At 40.7% G+C, this 20,618-nt stretch overlaps 1 protein-coding gene across 1 annotated transcript in view; it reads right to left on the reverse strand.

Moving 5' to 3' along the window:
- Positions 1 to 5,684: 5,684 nt before the first annotated feature.
- ACYP2 (acylphosphatase 2) overlaps positions 5,685 to 20,618 on the reverse strand; it is a 31,941-nt gene continuing 17,007 nt past the window's right edge. The window contains exon 4 of the mRNA XM_030945548.1: positions 5,685 to 6,495. Coding sequence (XP_030801408.1) covers positions 6,381 to 6,495 — 115 coding nt within the window. The 3' untranslated portion in view covers positions 5,685 to 6,380. The remainder of the gene's footprint in view (positions 6,496 to 20,618) is intronic.

Genomic DNA, 20,618 nt, shown 5'->3' on the forward strand with positions numbered 1-20,618 from the left:
TGGTTGCTTTGGGTTCACTGTGGATAGGTTCTCTCAGGTATTTTTCTCATGCCTGCAAGGCTTTGATTTGTGGTTATTTGATTTGCTACCTCAATTAGATATTTAAAATTCAGAGGGTATTTTCCCTTGCTTCTCTTATTCGATGCATCAGTTGTTTGATACTAAATAATGTAGAGATGTCATCTCATCTTTTATTTCAGGGAATACAAGCATCTAAGGTGAAACCTGCCTCCTCCCACTCCTCTCCAGAAGTTAATTCCTCCTGGCTTGCAGCAGCACAGAGGAGAATCCATTTTTTCTCTTTTGCTTTGTAGTGAGGGCAGCAAAGCGACCATGTTGTTGCTAAGGTTCTTCAGAATTGATAATTCTGTGGCATTTTTAGCTGGATGGCTGCAAACTCTCTTCTTTACACCATTTGAAAAACCCAAGGGGCTTTCCTATAAAGCAATTTAATGTATCCCAGCCTTTCCCCCAGGACCCAGCACCAGGAATTCTGTAGTGATTTGCTTCAAGGCATCAAGCACATCAAACCATGTTAATTACCACAGCCTCATCACAGCCACTCCAGCTTTTAGTGGCTCCATTCCCCCACAGACAGGTTTTAAAAAATGCAAATAAGTCCTGGCTGTGGCTTTAAAAAAGAGAGAAAAAAAAAAAAGAAAAAGGACATTAAACAAAATAAATCTCTCAGCTTTCCTGTGTGCTTTCATTTCTTACACTTCCTGAATGTTATCTGAAAATTCAAAAAAAGCAACCAGCAACTGTTATCTCAGTACCTCCAGAACAATTCACTTATTTCATTCAGAACATTAGGGGAGTTTTAAACATACCTTGACTAAGCCAAAAATTTCAGAATTTGTGGCTATTTCTGTCCCTTCCTCTTCCTTTCTTCCCAAAATATTACAGAATTCCCACTGGAGGGTAGCTCAGGAGTGCCACATTTCCTACCACCCAAAGAGTAAATTTTATGGCTGGCTCAGAACAAAGCTGTTATTTCACACATGATAATTTCTACAAATAAATGCATGCAGAGCTGTGAGGCTGCTCTTGAGACCCTCAGGGGTATTAACACCAGAAAAATTAATTATTATTTATTGCACAGGACAAATCCCAGTCACATAAATAGAAGCTGGAAGCTCCCACACAGTGCCAGCTCTAAAGAGGGATGATGTCCAACCAACACTTTTTACATGCATGGAATGACATCCCCCTGTATCCATCAGACAAATACACCATGATTACTACTTTGAACAGCAAAATGTAAGAATTCAGTGGGTTTAACACTTTGCTTCACACAAGTGTTGTTACAAACACTGGTGTGGTATCTTAGAAATAAGACAAAGCACAATCTTGTCAATCACTCTGTGCCTACAGTTCAATTTAAAACAATGGAAATAGTTTCTTCCTTCTCACAGGCACATTGCTGCCTGCTAGATTATACTGGCTGCATAATGAATTTCAGGAATCAGCATTATGGTATTCAGGCTATGGCTTAACTGTGATAAATAGTGCCTAAATCCTATTCATCTTGGTATATCACTCATTCTTTGGAGCACACATTACTATTTAGTCATCATTTTGTTTCCAAAGTGTCAGCAAACTTAGATAACTGCACAGGTTTTTTTTTTTCTCCCCGAGTTATACTGTGGGTCATTAATGAGTTTTAACTTGGTCTGCAAATTTTTTGTCTGCCTGTTTCCTGACAGCAGGCAGTAACATCTCTCTGGGAAGAGATGTTACTGTTAGAGCCCATCACACAATTCAAGGTCGTTTTCCTACCTGGTACTGAGATTTCTTTCCCAAGTGAGCTGAACTACTCACAGCTGTACAACAGTTGTAGAGCTCAGGAGTGGATGCTTAAGAAAAGTTTGAGGCTGGTTGGTTTTAAACAGGGGGAAAATACAAAACATCAACAGCTGAACAAGCCTCACAGTGAGTCTCAAATCCCTGCTGTGACCTGCCCAGAGCACCCAGGTGCTGCCATCTAAACTGAGCATTCCCTTATCAGTTGATGAAACACTGGCCTCTCTTCTCATGCTCCAAACATCTCCTGAGCTTTTGCTTTTAAACACTTTTTCAGACCCTCTTCTGCCAAGCCCCTCTTCCCCATCCACCCCTTTTCTTTATGCTGCTCAACCAGAACTCATTTCCAGTGGTGCCACTGACTGCAGCTCCCAATAAACAACTGCAGGTAAATTTCTCCACATTGATTTTCTTAAAACTCCTGTCCCTGCTCCCTTCCTGTTCTATTTACCATCTCTATGCCTGCACTGTAATTTTATCTTTAATGTTATTATTATATAAGTCTTTGAAGAGTTGCATGCATCCACTCTGCATTCCCACCCTTTGCAGAACAACTCTGTAACTACAAATTGGGAATTATCGGTTTGCTTGGGATAGTGAGTATCTGGCATGGTTTTAAGTGCTGAACTCCATGCAAGAAAGTTCTGGCTTTTCTAATGTCCCTGAAGCCACAGTGATTCCTCTGTAATTAGAAAAAAAATAAAACCAGCACCAAGAAAGTGGCTTAGTCTTTATCTTATGGCCCCCTGCTCAAACATTGTGCCATTAATAATGCATTTCCTTGGTTGCATGACCAGTGACTGTTCCCACTAATGTCCGTGGCAGCATTCCAGCAGAACCTAATTCAGTGCCTGCAGCACAGAACTGTTACCTCCCTGCCAAATCCAAGGGAATGCCAGGTCACCTTCCAGCTACTGGAGAAACCCTGGCATGCTGGGTATTCCTGCAATTCAGCCTGTCAGACCCAGAAAAGAATTGCTCCCAAAAATCCACAAGGGCATTGCCCCATTTTTTCCGGAACACACACCATGCTTACATGGACAAAATTTGCTTCTTGGTGCTCATCAACTGTCTATGAAACAAAAACATGGCTTAGAGCTTATTGCCCACTTTAAGAACAACACAAATGCAGGAAGAAATGTTATAAAACTTTCCCACTTCCAACTGCAGGAATCCCAGGTGTTAACTCCCAACACCAAGGTATTATTATTATTATTATAGTTATAGTTATGGGAGAGCCCACAGTGCCTTTCATCAGAGACAGAGCTGCTTGTTGGATTTTGAGCCAAAAACTTCTCCTACTCCCCCATTAATGCTGTTCAGAGTGTAATTCTTCACTTCTGGGGTAAAGACAATTTTACAACTGATTTACAGTGTTATTCATCAGAAACTACTTTTAAATATTTATATTTGCACTTATGTATATTAAGTTCTATAGTAACATCATCTAATTGTGGAAGACAACTGGTCTCCTCCTCATTACTCAAACCATTCAGGAATTTTGATTGGTAAAACCTTCCAACCCACTCCTGCAGCCCTTTTAACCAAAACTGAGGTTGTTCCTCCTTTGATCTTCCACGTCAGGATTTTTTATTCAATTATGCCAGTATTAATATCAAATGAGTTGGGGCAAGTTTAGTTATTTTAAGTCCCTGCAACGTTTTTTGAGGCAAAAATAACTTCTCTTTAATCCTAATACTTCTACCCACTAGACAACAGACTGTGAGGAGCCTTTAAGAAAGAACAGTACTACAGAAATCTCAATTTACGGGCTCGCTTTTGTATAAACAGACTGTAAAAAATAAATGATAGCAGAGAGCAGTGTTTGCCCTCATCCCTCACTGCAGCATTCCCTCCACAGCAGAGTGCTTGCAGCAGCACAGAGCCATGCATTAATCAGGAAGCTCCAGTGACTAATCCAGTTCACTCTGTCTAGTAAGAGGATTCCAGCAGCAAACATGCCCAGTTTTCTAAGAAGAAAGCAAGCCAAGCAAGGCAGCTCCTGAGGACATCAAGAAAATAAGAAGTGACAGATTGGTGTCACCTAAGAGAAAGTATGGCAGGAGATGCCACCATGCTTTTCTCCACACAGAAACCAAGAATGAGCAGGTCCAGCAGAACATCCCTGTCCTGCAAGGTTACATCACTCCTGATGAGGCACAAAGCCCTCCTTCTGCTCATGGCCTTGGCAGGGTTTTTAGTTTTTATTCTTTAATCAAATAAAAACAAACTCATACATTTCTGAAATGCCTGTCATTTAGGAGTTAAACTCTGATTTTAATTAACATGTCTAGCCTTTAGGCTTAATGAGGTGACTTTTGCTAAATTCTAGTAGAACACAAGTCAGGCACAACATTTTCCCCTCAAGAAAGTCAGCATTGTCCAAAATACCCAAACAACTTCTGGAAGTCTGTTCCCACTATTTATTTCCAAGTCTCAATCCTTTTTAGATAGAAACTATTAGGAGAACAGAATAGAAACTGTAGTCAGAAAGTGCTTCTATGTAAATAGAAACTATTTAGTGGAAAGTATTTCCATTTACAGCAAGAATGAAGCTGGCCTACACATCATACAGTCTTGCTGCATTGCATCTTGAAAAAATAAAATTCAGGGGTATCTATGGTTATAAGTGAGTGATATCAGTATGGAGTAGAAAAGGAAGTATGTCTTAACTGAGTTTTGATGTCTAGTTATCCAACTGTTCTTGCTTGTTTTTCTATCTTACCATTGGGATTCTTTGGCTCCTCAAAACCAATGATGTTCTCATTAAATCTAGAGACACTGCTCTGCTGTTCTGCACACACTGCACTTCCACAAATGGGATGGCTTTGGACTCAGGATACTTTACCAGAATCTGAGGATTAAATAAAAGGAGAAGATTAATGCCCACAGCACCAGCCAAGGCTCCATTAGTTTCAGGAACACAGCACAGAGAAATGCTCTCTCTACACAATTCCTCCCTGAAAAAGTGAGCACTTTAAACAGCTGCTTCCCTTCTTCAAGCCTTGCCTTTCTAGGGGAGTTGGGGTAAAATCCCCAGGTCCTTGTGAGCACCCAGCTCCACCCCTGGAACACATTAAAACAACTTTTGGCTGCTCTTCCTCTGTATCCAATGACCCCTTTGTGTTTTCGCCTTCCTCTCTCCTTGTTCCTCAAAATATGAGCAAAGCATTTGGCTGGAACATCTTGGACTAAGGGGGTATTTTCTGCCAGGTAGCTCCAAGGAAAATGTAAACTACTTTGTTAGGCAGGATACAGTTTTCCACGAGGATGGAACAGTTACTGATCTGTTACACTTGAACCTCGCCATTTACCATCAGCTGAACAAGGGCCATTGACCACGACTTCAACAATGGGGGCTTGTGCATAATCACAGAACAACTCATAAGCAGCTCCTGCAAATTCTAGAAAGGAGATTTTACTGCTTTACACAAAGGTCCAAAGAAAAATCAACCTAGTGGTGAGCAGAAATACCTTTCTAGGCACACATGCACTGATGGAGAAGTGCAGTGCTTAAGTTAGGAAATGTCCCTCCTGAAATTCAAACCATGAGCTGCAGATTTGGTACAGCTGCCCAAACTGACACCACCTACCCCAGGAAGGGGGACAGGGCAGCCAGGGGGAACACCAGCTTCAGCATCCTCATGAAGGCTCCCTGAAGGTTCTAATCCTGACCCACAAGCACTGGAGGAGTGAGGATCCAGGTCTGATCCAGTCCTAACTCCAGGATGCCTGTGGAAATGGATACAGGAACTGGACCCACAATGGATCAGACTTATCCAGGATTTATTAGAACTTTCATGGACTTCAGATGATGGATGTGGGTGCAGGTTCTACCACACAGTCTTAACTCAGGGGCAAACACACACCCATAAGGAAAATCACTTAAATCTTCAATTTTAGTAAGATCATCAAAAAAGCAAAGAGATTAAAACATCCTTTATAGTCAGCATGGATGGATGCAAGCTACAGATAGACAAGGAAAAGAACAGGGTGAGAGGCCACACATTTAATCACCTTGGAACAAGATTTATCTGAATTATTATAGAGAATTTTAAATTAGATCATCCTAGTTGAAACAACATTTTTATTTTAAATTACCACTATAACCTTATTAATTTGTCACATAAAGCCTGGTCTGTAACAGGCTTGTTACAGAGAACTCTCAAGTGTTCCAAGTTCTGTAGGTATGTATTTTTTGTGAGATTACAAACAGTAGAACACAAATTTATTATTTTTCATCTAAATATGACTCACAGTGTAAAGATTAGGTACCATCTGGTTGTATGTAACAAGTCTCATTGTGCACAAATAATCACCAGCACTTCTAAGCTTTTATCTGTCTTTCAAAGCTGCCATAAATTAGATATTGGCATTTTAGACACTAAATGTTGACATTCATGGTGCAAGATGTCTAACACAGCAACAGGGATTCTTACTTGGTCGGAACAGGGAGCATTTATGTTTATCCCTAGTACAGAAAAGCATCCCAATGCTCTTGTGACATTTGATGGAGGCACAGAAAATATCATGCAGCAGAAATGTCAGAGTTTTGTGCTTAGTGAGATGCCCTCCTGTTAGTATCTAGTGTTGAAATCTGAGTAGTCAAGCTTGGAGATCTCTTTCTCGTTGGAAAAATTTGTTTTATCGATGCGGGAACTTGGGCTTCCAACTTTGCTCAGCCAGGATTTCCTGCAGGAAAAATAAGAGAGAGTTGGCAGATAAGGAACTGCACATGTGAGGGTTATTCTCTGTCATGCCTTCACTCACTTTGACTTTTTTAAGAGCCATAAAAAGCATCTTTCAATAAGGAAATTACCCCAAATCTGTTCTTTTCTGTTTTCCCTCCCTCTCCCCTTTAAAAGCAAACAAAACTCTTTAAAGATACCAGTGTTTCCAGGGGATTTACAGAATATTACATAAAAACACAGCTGATAAAAAGGCTAAAACAGATTTACTGCAATGATCCTTTCTAAACACTATTAATAGTATTCCTATAATTACCTTTGCAGAGTCAATACTGTGCTTTTAGCAAGGACCTACAAACAAACCAGTGATAACTTAAAAGAGACAGGAAAACAGAATCCCAACTGCCGCTTTGCTCCTTGCTGGTAACTAAAAAAATGGGAACTGGAAAGGAATGAGTTCAAAACCAGCAAAAAGGCACCAATTATGTCAGAGCAATACTGATTTGTAATAAATACTGAATGTTATACTGGATATCTGGATACCCAAACACTGGAAATGCAGCAGATGAGTGCTTACACAGAGGTTTATTTACAAAAAACACTTGGTCAGTATTTTTGATTGTACTAAACTCCCAGATGTAAAAGAGAGAAAGTATTTTATTGTATCATATTGAAGGAGAAATATATTTTCACATAAATAATTTTTAGAAGTTAGTATAGATATTTAACTGATTACTATTAAAAAGAAATAAATATTCACCTAATTTGAAGATAAATATTCACCTAATTTGGAAACAATAGTTGTCTTACTAAGAGTTATGCTAATTAATCCTTTGCAGAATCCCACTGAGCACTGTAAACTGCAATATTCTAGCAGTGAGACCTAATTTTGATGTCTTTATAATGAGAATCATACACAGAAATTACTTACCTTGAGCATCAGTAATCACATCTGAGATACAGAAACACCTTGCTAGAGACCCTACATGCAAGATTTTTTAAAAAGCAGCTCTTAACACCAGAAAACACTGCAAAACATCTCAAGGGGCTTCACCAGTTACCAGAGACAAATAATTTTCCCAAGAATCATGTTTGTCTCTCGCAGATGGGTCTCATCACTGGCACAGACAGTTCTAAACTTGCATTCAATGTAACTTGAACAATAAAGCAGAGCCTCTGTATGGAAAAACTTCCTACAAAACAGCAACCAGACCCAGGGATCTCATGTTCCAAGTGTGACTTGCTTTATTTTAGCATAGAGCAATTAAAATACCTGTCAGATGCTTCCATTTCCTCACACCCCTTGATCTTTGCTGCATGTTATGAACAACCTCCCATCCTGTCTTAGATGAAGCCTTTCCAGTAAGGAATATAACAGGGGAATAAAGAGTCCAGGAGTAAAACAGGAGAACACAACTTCCCAGTTCTGCTGGAAGCCTCAAGACAGAGGGGATATTCCAACAGAGGGAAACAAGCCTAAGGACAGACCAGTCCCTTTTGTTTCATATTCAGAAAAAAAACTGAAAATGGTTCTTGTTTATTTACCAGGAAAGCCTCTAACAGTTGGATGTCCTTATGTGAGAAGAAAGAACATGCATTTGAAATACTGAATTAATCTCCTGAAAATAGTAGAAATTGCTTTAAGTAATGTGATCGTTTGTTCACTATTTCCTTTTGTCTTCCTATGTTGAAGATGAGTTTATCCTGGAAAGAAACAAAAGGAACATACTCCTTGACCAGCCTTCACAACAAAAAATTCATCCCTGGGTGCTTCCAACTCCCTAATTTTTCTGGGTAAAGAAATACCTACAAACTCTGACCAGAGAAAACAATCCACTCTCAGCTCCACATACCCTCCTTCACAAGAATAAGGATGAAGCACAAATTATGAAAATCCATTTAGAGCAACCCAGCTCCATGGAAACTCTTTACAGGATGTGTGTGTTATTTCTTATTTAATGCAGCAGGGAGGGGAGGAGGCAATATCTGGGAATTGCATGACTTTGGGGCTCAGCTCTGCATTGAGGGGACTTTCCTCAGCCATCTCCCTCTCTCTGCTCAAGTGACAGCCCAGTCACCAGCACTATGAAGAAGCACATTTTTTACAAGCTAAGAAAGCAGAAAATCAGTATTTCCTAGAAGTTAAATGTCATCTCCAATCTCATCACTATCCAGGGGTATTTATTTCCTTCAACAGTGAAGAAAAGGTTCTCTACTCTCCTCCTCAGCCTTCTCAATTCCCATTCACCTCAGATCTCTTCATGTGTGTAGACAGGAGCTACAATTACTTGCACTTGGAATCTTAGCTTGTCATTTATAGCATCCATGTTAAAATTCACTGCTCCTTCCCACTTCTCAGGAGTGCAAGGACTCCCTCCCCCTCACTCATCTGAAGCAAACGAGGACATTGCTGTGAAGACACCACACAGGTTACTCTTGTTTTAAAGGATTTATTCCCAAAGGGACTGCTCCAATGAATCCAGAACAAGAGCCAACCTCTAAATAGCCATTTCTGACCATGTTTCACTTCATGGAATGGTTTGGGTTGGGAGGGACCTTAAAACCCATCCAGTGCCACCCCCTGCCATGGGCAGGGACACATTCCATAATCCCAGGTTGATCCAAGCCCCATCCAACCTGGCCTTGGACACTGCCAGGGATGGGGCTGCCACAGCTTCTCTGTGCCAGGGCCTCCCCACCCTCACATAGAAAAATTCCACCCCAATATCCCACCCAATCCTGCCCTCTGTTAGCTTGAAGCCATTCCCCCTTGTCCTGTCCATTCCCTTGTAAACAGCTCCTCCCCAGCCCAAGCACTGCCTGTCCATGAAGTCACTCTTGGCCATGCACTGATCCCACTGAGTTCACCATGGATAACCATGGATTTCTGAGTTACACAACCTCCCTGTCCAGGGGAGAAGCCAGTGCTCCTGAAACAGCTTCCCAACCAAACCACACAGCTTCCCCACCTCCATGTCCATCGAGGATTCTCCTAGGAGCTTAGAACAATTTGATCTGTCACTCTCTTTCCCTTCTCTCCTTTCACTAACTAAAACAAACCTTGCTAAGACACTCTGCCTTGACACCCAGGCAACAGAGCCCTTCCCACTCCACATGTTCTTGGAAAAAAACACCCAAAAAGCTTTTATATCCTTGTGGAAACAGCCTAGCTGACACAGTATTCCAAGCAGGAAAACACTCCTACCTGTTTTGGCAGAATGGAGCCTGGCCAGGTATCTGGAGAGCTCCCTGGAGAAGTTATTTAAGGAGTTAGATCTCTGTAACACAGGATAATCACAGAACCCAATGTTGGAAAAGACCTCCCAGACAGATTCCAACCTTTGACCAAACACCATCTTGTCAACTAAAGCACAGCACTAAGCACCATCATTAATAATAATAATTAATAACACTAGCACAGCTCTAAAACTCACTGTGCTTGAAATACTACAATAACAGAGTAGCTTTCTGATTTCCTGAACAATATTTATTTTTTAACTCCAATCTCTGCTACAAAACAGATCTCTCTAAAATAAACAGCATGCTTGGCATTATTCTCTGAAGTATTTCTTTATGATATGAAAACTACTCCTGCAATAGTTCATTTTTCGTATGCAAAAAGACAAACTTTTATCCTGATACTGGAGAAATTTACAGTCTGTGGTGCTAGGAGAGGACCTGGAAATGCCCTCCAGCATTAATACATGAGGAACTAGGCACAGGTTAAGAATATGTTCCTCTCTCTTCACCTCAAGCCCAGTCTCACTTAAGTGGAACAGGAGAAACCTGTGCTTTTATTTAGAGGAAGAGAAAATAATGGCACTGGTTTGTTTACACTTTGTTTCCTTTTGTTTAGGATAAATACTGCAGAGAACATTACTTTTTGAAGACCACATTTACATCTGTGACAGCATATAGACCAGGCTTGCAAATGTTTATAAAATCCCTCCAAAATTATTTTTGCCTTCTCCAACAGCACTGTGCGACTTTCATAAATCCTGATATTTCAATGTTTGCAGAAGAAATGTGGAATTCTCTCTCTCTCATGGCTGTCTGAATTCTGAGCTTTTGGAAAGAACTTCAGCCATGGTTTTCAAGCTTTGCTCTGTAATCTTTAGGGCCAGGAACATTTGTTTTTATAAACCCAAAATTCTTCTGCATAAAGACACCTCCCACCTTTCTCTCCTCAGCTCACTGCAGAGCCATTCCTATTGTCCATACACCTCTGCTCCTCCTGCCAGGAAAATAGGTAACTGTAAAGGAAATTTATAGGGTTTCTTGTTGTGAAAAAGTAGCAGGAAGAATAAAAACCCTGGCAAAAAGCGTGTTGGGAATGCTGGGATTTGAGAACAAGCCTAAATGCAAGGGAGGGGAAATTTAACCCCATTATTAGGATGGCCTCACCAGAGCCCAGCACATCCAAGCCAAGTGAGAGGTTACTCCAGAGGATTAAAGGAAGCAGAAGCAGCAGGATTGAAGGATGCAGACCAAGCAGTGGGTGGCTGGAAATGAAGGGACCTGCTGAGGCGTGGGCACGGTGGCCCAGAATAGAGCTGCAGCCTGGACGTGTGTGGGAGCCTGGCTGCTCCATGCATCCCAACTGCAGGAATGGCCCATTGGGGATTCAACACAAGGTCTGGAAGTGTTTGAGGAAGGAGAGAGAGGTAGTTAATAAAAACTGGTGTTTGACTCTGTTTTTAAACACAGCTGTCAGATGAATGTTGTTAATTTGTTTATATTTCTTCCTTCCTTGCTGCACTCAGGGGCAGCATTTCCCTTGGGAATGCACAATGAGCTTTTCCTCGAGGTATATTGGAAAGGATGTCAACAGCAAGGGCAGATTAGCAGGATCTGAGATTTTACAGATATTGTGGGACACAGCCCTGAGTAAGCCTCAAATACACATTTTGGTGGTGAATTTCTATTTATAAACTTGAGAAAAGTGACTTATGCATTAATCATCACATTCTGGATGGCATTGGCAAGGCTTTTTTTAATGTAGAAGTGATCATGGCCAGTTTGCATCAGGGGAGAATTTGGCACTATGAACCTCAAATCCACTCTGACACTGTATCTGATCTATGTTAAATGTCCTCACCTATTACTTCAAAGAGAAGCAATTATCCCACAATGACAGAAACCAAGCCTGGAGTTGTTCTGGTTTTGTCATGTACAATGCCAAGATCTGTTGTGCATTTTCCTGTTAATCATCTTGGTAACCTTCAAGGAGGATTTAATCATTTCAACATGAGATCATAAGTATATTTTTATTAAAATTTATCAGCATACCTCTTTGTTTAGGCCATGTTAGGCAAGTCACTTTTGCTTTCTTTCAGAGATCTTATCAGAAAAATCTCAGCAACACTGCAGTCATTTGTTCCAAAGTAAAGAAGTGAGTGAAAAGTAAACCCAAATTCAGCCATTCCAGTAACTCAAACAAAGCTTTTATGTCCACACTGACCTACAGAAAAGCAGGAGACAAAGGGAATTTCCAGTTAAGCTCATGTCCTGTCTCCCAGAGCAGTAAACATCCCAGGAAGCCAGCAGCAGCCAAAAGGCCCATTGTGTTTTCTCCCTGGAATCTGTCTGCCCCTACAGGGACCTTGGCTCCCCAGGCTGACTGGGAATTTTGGCTAACCCCACCCACTGCACAGAACCCACTCAAGGTTCTCTGCCACTCCACAGCTATTAAAGCCAAGGCCACAGGAAGCTTAAATGAGGAGGAATTGTTGCTGTTAGGGCACCAGCAAAAGAAAAGCTCTTTCTAATGCTCAGCACCCATCACCCACGTAAGATTGAACAAGGACTAAAGGACTTCAGCCTCTGACCAATTTTACCCATCAAAATGTTAATTAAACCCTTACAGTGGCCATTTCAGAGCCAGAATGAATCACCACACTTGACCAGCTCAGCTTTACTTCAAACCCATGTCCTTACACAGCCTGGCAGAAACCCAAGAGTCCAGCTTACCAACAGAGTCAAGAATCTGAAAGACAACACTTCCCTGTTGTACAGTCCCCAAGGCTCAGCCGGACACAAAAGCCACGAGGAACAACACCCACAGTTCCACACTTGCTGCATCTCCTCACAGGAGACACTCACACTGAAGAATAATTCATTATTATGCAAGAACTAAAAATAATGCCAGGCCAAACTGGAGTGAATTTCTTCAAGCACCACTGGGATTCTATTTTCCTCAAAAGTCCCCCTCACTTTACAAATCTCTTTGCATCGTTAAAGGACTGAAACAATAAAAAAAAATCAGAAGTCTCACTGAGAAGTTGCCATTTCCAATTATAAAGGTCTTAAAGGAAAGCATCAACACTTTTAAAGCATCCTCTTGTAGAGCTCTGACCAAGTCTGAGGGCCAATATTTAACATGCTCAGTGTTGCAGTGACTGCACATAAATTTATCTTTTCCTAGAATGCCTCTGTTGGAACATTTCACAAGCTAACAAGGTTGGCCTACAACTAAGAACTTTGGGTCTCTTTTTATCCTTAGTTTGCAAGAGAGTTTTGAATTTTTTTTGCCAAGCATTCAGCCAGCTCAGCTCTATTTTTTCCCCAATTTTACACTATGTGATCTAATTTGTTAATTTAAATTGCACACTTTCCAAGGAAGCAGTTACACCCCCACCTCTTAACCTCCCATCTCCAACTGCTTTTTTTAAAGCAACTGTGATGTAACATAGTAGACATTTCAGAACATAAGAGCAACAAGAAAATGTTTTAAATACATAATATTAGAGAGCACAAGTGTTCAGGAAAACACCAAGCGGATTCCACTAGCTAATAGTCTGCTTAAAATTTATAAGCTGAGAAAATTTGAGCTTTATCAAGACTTATTTTCATAATGCTCCATTTTTTTGGTATTACAGATATAGCTCCAACAAGCAGAAAGCAAAAAATTAACATAAGGATGTTGCAGGCATTCTGCTCTTGATTTGACAAGTGCTCCTTGTGATTTGCAGCACACCAGAGCAGGGAGGTGCATCCAGCAGGGCGTGTTTACAGGGAAGGGAACACTGCACCTGTCATCCACAGGATGCACACACAATATTCCCTGGAAAGCACTGGAAGGACTAGGATATGTATTATTTATTGTTTCCATCATATATCCCCAAGACCCTCTGTCTGCTCTGCCTTGAGGTAAAGCTCCAGACACAACAGCCTGAGGCAGAGGGGCTCCAGGATGGGATGTGCCAGGCTGTCCCTCAGGGACCCCATGGAAGCAAACACCCCTTTCCACACTCACATCCCAAGGAATTGTGTTCCACTTACTGTAAGAAAATAACTCTCAGTCTTCAACACATTGCTCCTTTATCATGTTTTTCTTATGACTTCACCTGTATTCAAAATACCATTTCTGGCAGATCTAATCTTAACTTCATTTCTCCCTGGCTTTCCAGGTTCCATGAAGTTATCCTTTCACTCTCTGCAGGCAAATATTAAACACATCACCCTAATGAAGCCATTCAAGCCCTGATCCCAAACCACTCCAACAGGAGGGATGCTGAGATATCAAATAAAAACCAAATATAACTCCAAGGCTTCTTGATTTCCTCAAGTCTACATTGCAACATCTCTAATTGTTGGGCTTTATACTTTCTATTAATATTAAAAAAATAGATAGAAAATACTTTTTCACCACAGCATGCCGAGAGCAAAGCCCATCCTGGGGTCCATGATCTGTCACTATGGATATACTCATTGAGGAAAAATAAACACTTAAAGGTCCCAGCTATTTAAGGAAGCCATCAGAGCATGAAGTATCCCAGTTCACTGTTTCTTTGTGTAAAAAAATTGTTAAACAAGGCTTTTAATATGTACTGAAATGAGATCTGATACTTGTTCTTGCTGTTCAGTGTTGTACTACATCAGGCTTTTATTAAACCTATTTTTCAGAGCATTTACCTAAAAACATTCTCCTGTTTATCTGCAACAGTGATAAAATGAATGAATCAAGAAATAGATTTCTTTGAATCTTTTTTCCTACAAAATGAAGCCATACTGCAAATACCAAAATCTCAACTTCCCAAGGCAGCTCTAGAACTTCCTACTTGAAGTTGCCATGTATTGAAAACAAACCAGATTGATTTTATTATAATTGAGGGTAACTGGCTTCATCTTTCCACCTACATTTCCCACGGGTTTGGACATTTTCCTGCTCTTCCCAAATGTGCCCATTAACAGTACACGATTTTGGTAGTGAGAGCTTCAGACTCCAAAAAAAACAGAATAAAAGCAGTATTCTACTAAAGGCAGTATCTTATTTCTACTGAAGTCAACAGCATCTTCTATCTACTAAAGTCAACACTTACTAGGGACAGGGAGATAGACGTGATGTCTACAAAATTTAAACAAAGAACTACAACTACAGAAGAAATACCAAAATAAAAGAAACCATCTTTGGAAAACTATTTCACACTGTGTAAGTATTCCCAAATAGGTCTTGTTACTAACTATTTTTAAAGTACCTTGTCCTGCATAAATTTTTTATTTTGTTGTTTATGCTTCATAATTCCTTAATATACAGCAGGTTTTGATATTTTGTGAGATGCTTGGTAACAAGAGGATTATTGGCAAAGCACAAATATGTTCCTAAACTCCATCTTTCTGGGTTTTTTCCATTTTTCCTTCAAGCTTCAGGGTCTGTCAAGAAGTATCAAACATCTCATTTGTTTTCTGTAATTTATGCCATTTTCTTTTTTTCCCTTCCCCTTTTTTGAAGTTCTTCCTATGGCTTTCCCATGGAATCTGGCTGCTGCAGGAGCTACATGAGTTGGGATGTGAATTGAGAACTAGAAAAAATCCTTGAAAGTCACAAACCTAACTAGGGGCTTGTTTTACTGAAATTTATGTACAAGTATTTCAGAAAAGCCCTCAACTCATTTCACAGTTAACTTGAAGTTCCTTGGTGCTTTCACTGACAGATTCCAGAGCCAGGGAGCTGAAGCCCTTGCACAGAAGGCACACAGGCATTCCTAGAATAAAACCTCTCAAAAGGCAAGCTCAGGTTCTTTGGTTTTGCTCAGGGTTTATTTGACCATTTCTATGTGCACAGAGAATAAAAGATGTTTTCAGTTTTTGGCAACGCCAAGACCTTTGAAGCAAAACAACAAAAGTAATAATTTATAGGAGGAATTATGCAAACTTTCAAACATTAGCTGTGTATGATTGTGGGAGCTGCTATGAAAAAATAATTTCACAAAATTCATGTCAGAACAGTTCATGTCATCATGCTTTTTATAAAAACAAGCTGCCTGGCTGTCCAGAAAAAACAGTCCAAACACTATATAAATCATATCAGTTAAAGATGAACGTCACAGCAGCTGCACTGAAATTCAGGACAGAGCATGTGTGGGACGAAGAGAGTGGCTTGACCATAGATCTGCCTCCAGATAAAGGCTCTAAAAGCCTCCAGGAATTCCCATTCTGAGATAAGGACCCAGGTTTTATGAATATTTATGATGATATGACAGATTTTACCACCAAACTGAGATCAGGAAGGAGCTCAAGAGCACATCACCTCTGTGAGTCACATTCCAGGCTCTCAGACTGGGTACCAGTAAAAGAAGAATCACTGGAAGTCTTTCCAAAGGCACAGAAACAATTTCATCCTTTATAACATCAACCAGCAGGAGTAATTGCCATTTCATTCAGCACAGCACTAAGACAGGAGTGCAAAGTCAGTCCCATTTCTTACATCATGCTGAATCCTTCTCCTGTGTTTGGAGAAATGAGTGGTTGCTTATTCTGCTGGAATTTTCATCAGCAAACACATGCAAAGCCATCTGAAGCAGCACAACTGCTGCTACTGTGTGAATAGATCCTACTGAGGGCAAATTTGCATTTAAACCTTGAGTAAAAAATATATTAAAAGCTAATCTTGACTGTGACAACTCCACACAGAATATATTCTCAACCACACATAGGTTTCCAATTCCAAAGACATTCAGTTTTAAAGCAAGCCATCCCTCAAACTCTTGGATACCAATCACCAGAGAACATTTCCTCTTGGACAGACACACTCTATTTAGGCAAACCAAACTCCTCCAGGAGACTGGAAATCCTGGCACTGAGAAGTCAACAGATGTCAGAAGCCAGTCAACAAGGACTTCTAGGAATTCATTAGCCAGTGAACACCTGTAATGCTGGTTGCAAGCATTAAACACACAATGCCATAACCAACCTAATCCAGAGCTGCTGCATCAGTTTCCTTTGAAATCAAGGGCATTTGGCCACAGAAATTATTAAATAAATAATCCAAATTACATCAACCCCTTTCCTGCCTTTGTATGAAATTCTGTGTGGGGACCAAATAAAGTCAGAGCCTTGCATTACAAGCTCAGAATTCCCACATGGAACTTGGCTCTCCAGCTCCTTTCCTACAGGACCAAGAGCACAATGGTTATTAGAAGGTGTCTGCAAGTAAAGAAATGCATCTCTGCCAGAGAACAAATTTCCCCCCTAACATAAAGCAGCAAAAAGGATTTTTATTTAATTAAAACATCTATTTTGGCTTTAAACTTAGTAGAGAACAACACAGGCTTGCCTACATATTTATTTGTTTACTGAAACAATGGAAACAAGTTCATGATTCAATTATTGACAGACGATATACTATTGTGATGTCAATCCTTGTGTTCCTTCATTCTCCTTTGACTTCACAATAGAAACAACCTTCCCTTCTTCTTTATGCAATTTTACTTATTTGTCCATATATTGATCCAGTATGTAGAAAAACACTATGACATTTCTTTACTTTTTAACCCTCTCATAAAAAACTGCACTTTAAAATTTTAGTTTTACATTTAGCTCTAAATTTTCACTTTAAATCATTATTTTCACCCCAGTTTTAACTGTTGGACATTTTCAATGACTTACCTTTCCCAAAACTGGAAGACAAAGCCCCAAAATTCCTAAGTATTGATGGGTCCAGTTCTTAAGGGTCCTTCATCTTCAAGGTGCATGTTAAGAAGCAGCTCAGTAACCATCTAGGAAACCTAACCACTAAAATAATTTTCTACTCTCTATATTAATTATAAATATTTTTAAACCAAGAGTCTGATCCCCAACAAATACACCCAAGCAACTGGCAATACAACTCAAGGATTAAGTCTACCAGCTTAAGAAATCTGGGCTGAGCTTCTCAGACAAAGAAATCCAGCAGGAACTTCAAGGAGCAACACCTCCAGCTAAAAAGCAACACGATTAGAGTTGAGATCCAGAAAATTTCATTAAATATTAATATCTCCTGCTTTGCCTTGCTCCTGCAGCAGCAGCAAAAGGATAAAAACAGAGAGAAAAACCTGCCCAGTAAATCAATTTGTAGGTGCTGGTTAAATCAAACCTTGACTCCGCTCCCTGTATTTAGAGATAGAGAATGAGATTCTCTCTAAACCCCACAGCACTCACAGATCCAAAGTGCTGGATGGCTCCCAAGAACTGGTAACAGGATGACAATTCCACACCTTTCACAAAACACAAACCACTGATTTTATTAGGAAATGACACACATTGTTCCCAGGGATACAACTGGTACACGGCTGGGGTGACCAGAAAACAGCAACTGACCAAACCCTGAAGCAACAGGGCAGAAAAGAAAACCTCTTTATTCCACCTAAACACATTTACAACCCTTACAAGACTAATTAGAAAACAAACAGGGAGAACCCTAAAGAGAACCAATTACCAGAACAGAAAACTATGCATAAACAACTCAGGCCTTTATCTGCATGTATAATTTTAACACAATTACATTTACCACAAGCACACAGGACAAAAATGGTTGCGTGGCTGCAGCTTTAACATGAACCATAAGCAGCTCAAAGCTGCCACATTTAAACAGAGCAGCCACACAACTCTGATGGAAACCTGGCTGAACACCAGACCCAAGCAGAAACACTAAAGAGGGTGCAGGGAGCACTTAATTCAGAGTAAGGAGTAGATTTCCCATTCAGTTCTAGGGAATAAATAGAATAAATTTTTGTCTCTCTTCACCACCCTTACAAATCAAGGCTACCTTACCATATCCACAGGCCATTGCACTCCTAAGTGGCAGCTGTATGCTCCCAGCACTCTGCTGCTTGGTGGCACAATGTAGACTTAGGAATTCAGCAAAATGAACAGATGAAACCGACAAAACTGGTTTAGAGCAGAGTTAAATGTGGCAAAGAGTGAGTATGAACAAGACCGGCGTGCCTAAATCCACACAGATCAAGGCAGAGCAACAATTCTCCACAACACTTGAGCTCCACATCCACTGGTTTTATGCTCCAAACGCGCATCAACATTGGCAGAACTGGAATCCCTAGGATGGGTCAGGTGAAAAGGGACCACAGTGCCTCAGTCCAACCATCCCAGAACACACAACACAGGATTGTGTCCAGCTGATCCTGGAACATCTCCAGAGAGGGAAATTCCACAGCCTCTCTGGACAAACTGTTCCATGGAGTTTTTCCTCCTGTCTAGGTGGAATCAGTTCCTGCCTCTTCCTCTTGTGCCATGGCTGGGTCCCCTGGAACAGAGCCTGGTCCCTGCAGACAGGGACACCCAGGGCTGAGGGCCCCCCGGAGGCTGGGCAGCCCCAGCTCCGTCAGCCTCTCCTGGGCACAGAGAGCTCCAGGCCCTTCCTCATCTCCACAGCCATTGCTGGTCCTGCTCCAGGAGCTCCCTGTGCCTCCTGTCCTGATGATCCCACAACTGGACACAACACCCCAGACGTGCCTCCCAGAGCCGGCCAGAGGGGCAGGATTGCCTCCCTGATCTTTTGGGAATGCTCTGCCAATGCATCCCAGGTCCCATCAGCCTTCCTGCCCCCACGGCACTGCTGGTCAGGGACACCTTGGTGTCCACTGGGACCCCCAGTCCTCCTCTGCAGAGCTGATACCCAGCAGGTTGGCAGGAGAACGAGGGCACCACCCCAAACCTCCTGAGGAGGTGCCTTGGTTGCTGAGGAGTCTGTAGGAGGGAGAGACAGAGCAGCTCCAGTGTGTGAGGGGACACCAAGTGACAGGTGACAAGGACCAAGCTTTCCTTTCAATCCCCATCCTCACACATGGAAGAGAACCAAGGAACTGAGTACACTTTCCACTCCTGTGCTTCTATAAAAATCACTTTGTAGGCTGCTCCAAAGCAACAGAGCTCAAAGCTGGGGATTTTTATGTAAAACGTGATAAAGAGGACCTAAATCTGTTCTATCATGTTACTATGCAACATTCAAACGGTATTCTTTCCTGCTATGTTTTTAAAATAAATCCAGTTTCAAAGAAAATTCCAGGTACCAAGCAATTACTTATTACTTACAGTTCTTCAGGGCACTTCAGTGAATCCTGGGAGAGACTGTTTGCTAAGGAATGCAAAACACTTCCCTTATGGCAAAATTCTTTTAGACAAAGAAACTGTTACTGGCTAGAGAATACAAATCATCCCAGCTCATCAAAAGGATTTTTTGTAAAGCAAATTATTCTTCATTAATTATTACTTTATATACATTCACCACTTCTAGCAGCTGTTTCACACAAATTTATGTCTCTTGAGCTGATATTCAGCCCTATGAAATAGCACAAAATAAATGATGCATAACTGTAAAGGTCACCTTCTCCCATACACTTTTCAGGAACCTCCAGTCAAAAACCCAGGACTTCAGTAAACCCTTCAAAAATCCTAAATTACAAATTTATATTTTCCAGGAGTTCAAAGCATTTTGAGCTACCAAGTGGGACTGGGCACCAAAAAGCCTTTTAATATTTTGGAATCAAAAAACCTCCCAAAAATTAAAAAGTTAAAAGCTGATTGAGTTAAAGAAATTCAGGCCTGTCTCACTCTTCATCAGAAATCAACTTTATCATAAAGAAGCACAAACTCTTCAAGTCTCTGCATATTTAAAATTCTTATGTAACTTTCTTTTAAGCCATAATGGCTTCTCTGTTTTACTGCCATGTTGAAAATATTCTTTCCCTTTTTAAACTGATTTCTAAATAATATAGTTCTCCAAATAACAAATGAGTTCCAGCCAGCTTGGGTCTTCAATGATGTTTGGAATTTTTCATCTATTAAAGAAAATCCTGGAAAATTGTATTAATAAAGCACTGATATGCACTCCAAAAATTTAAAAATAATAAA

The sequence above is a fragment of the Camarhynchus parvulus genome, chromosome 3 (assembly GCF_901933205.1).
Source record: "Camarhynchus parvulus chromosome 3, STF_HiC, whole genome shotgun sequence".
Classification (NCBI taxonomy): Eukaryota; Metazoa; Chordata; class Aves; order Passeriformes; family Thraupidae; genus Camarhynchus; species Camarhynchus parvulus.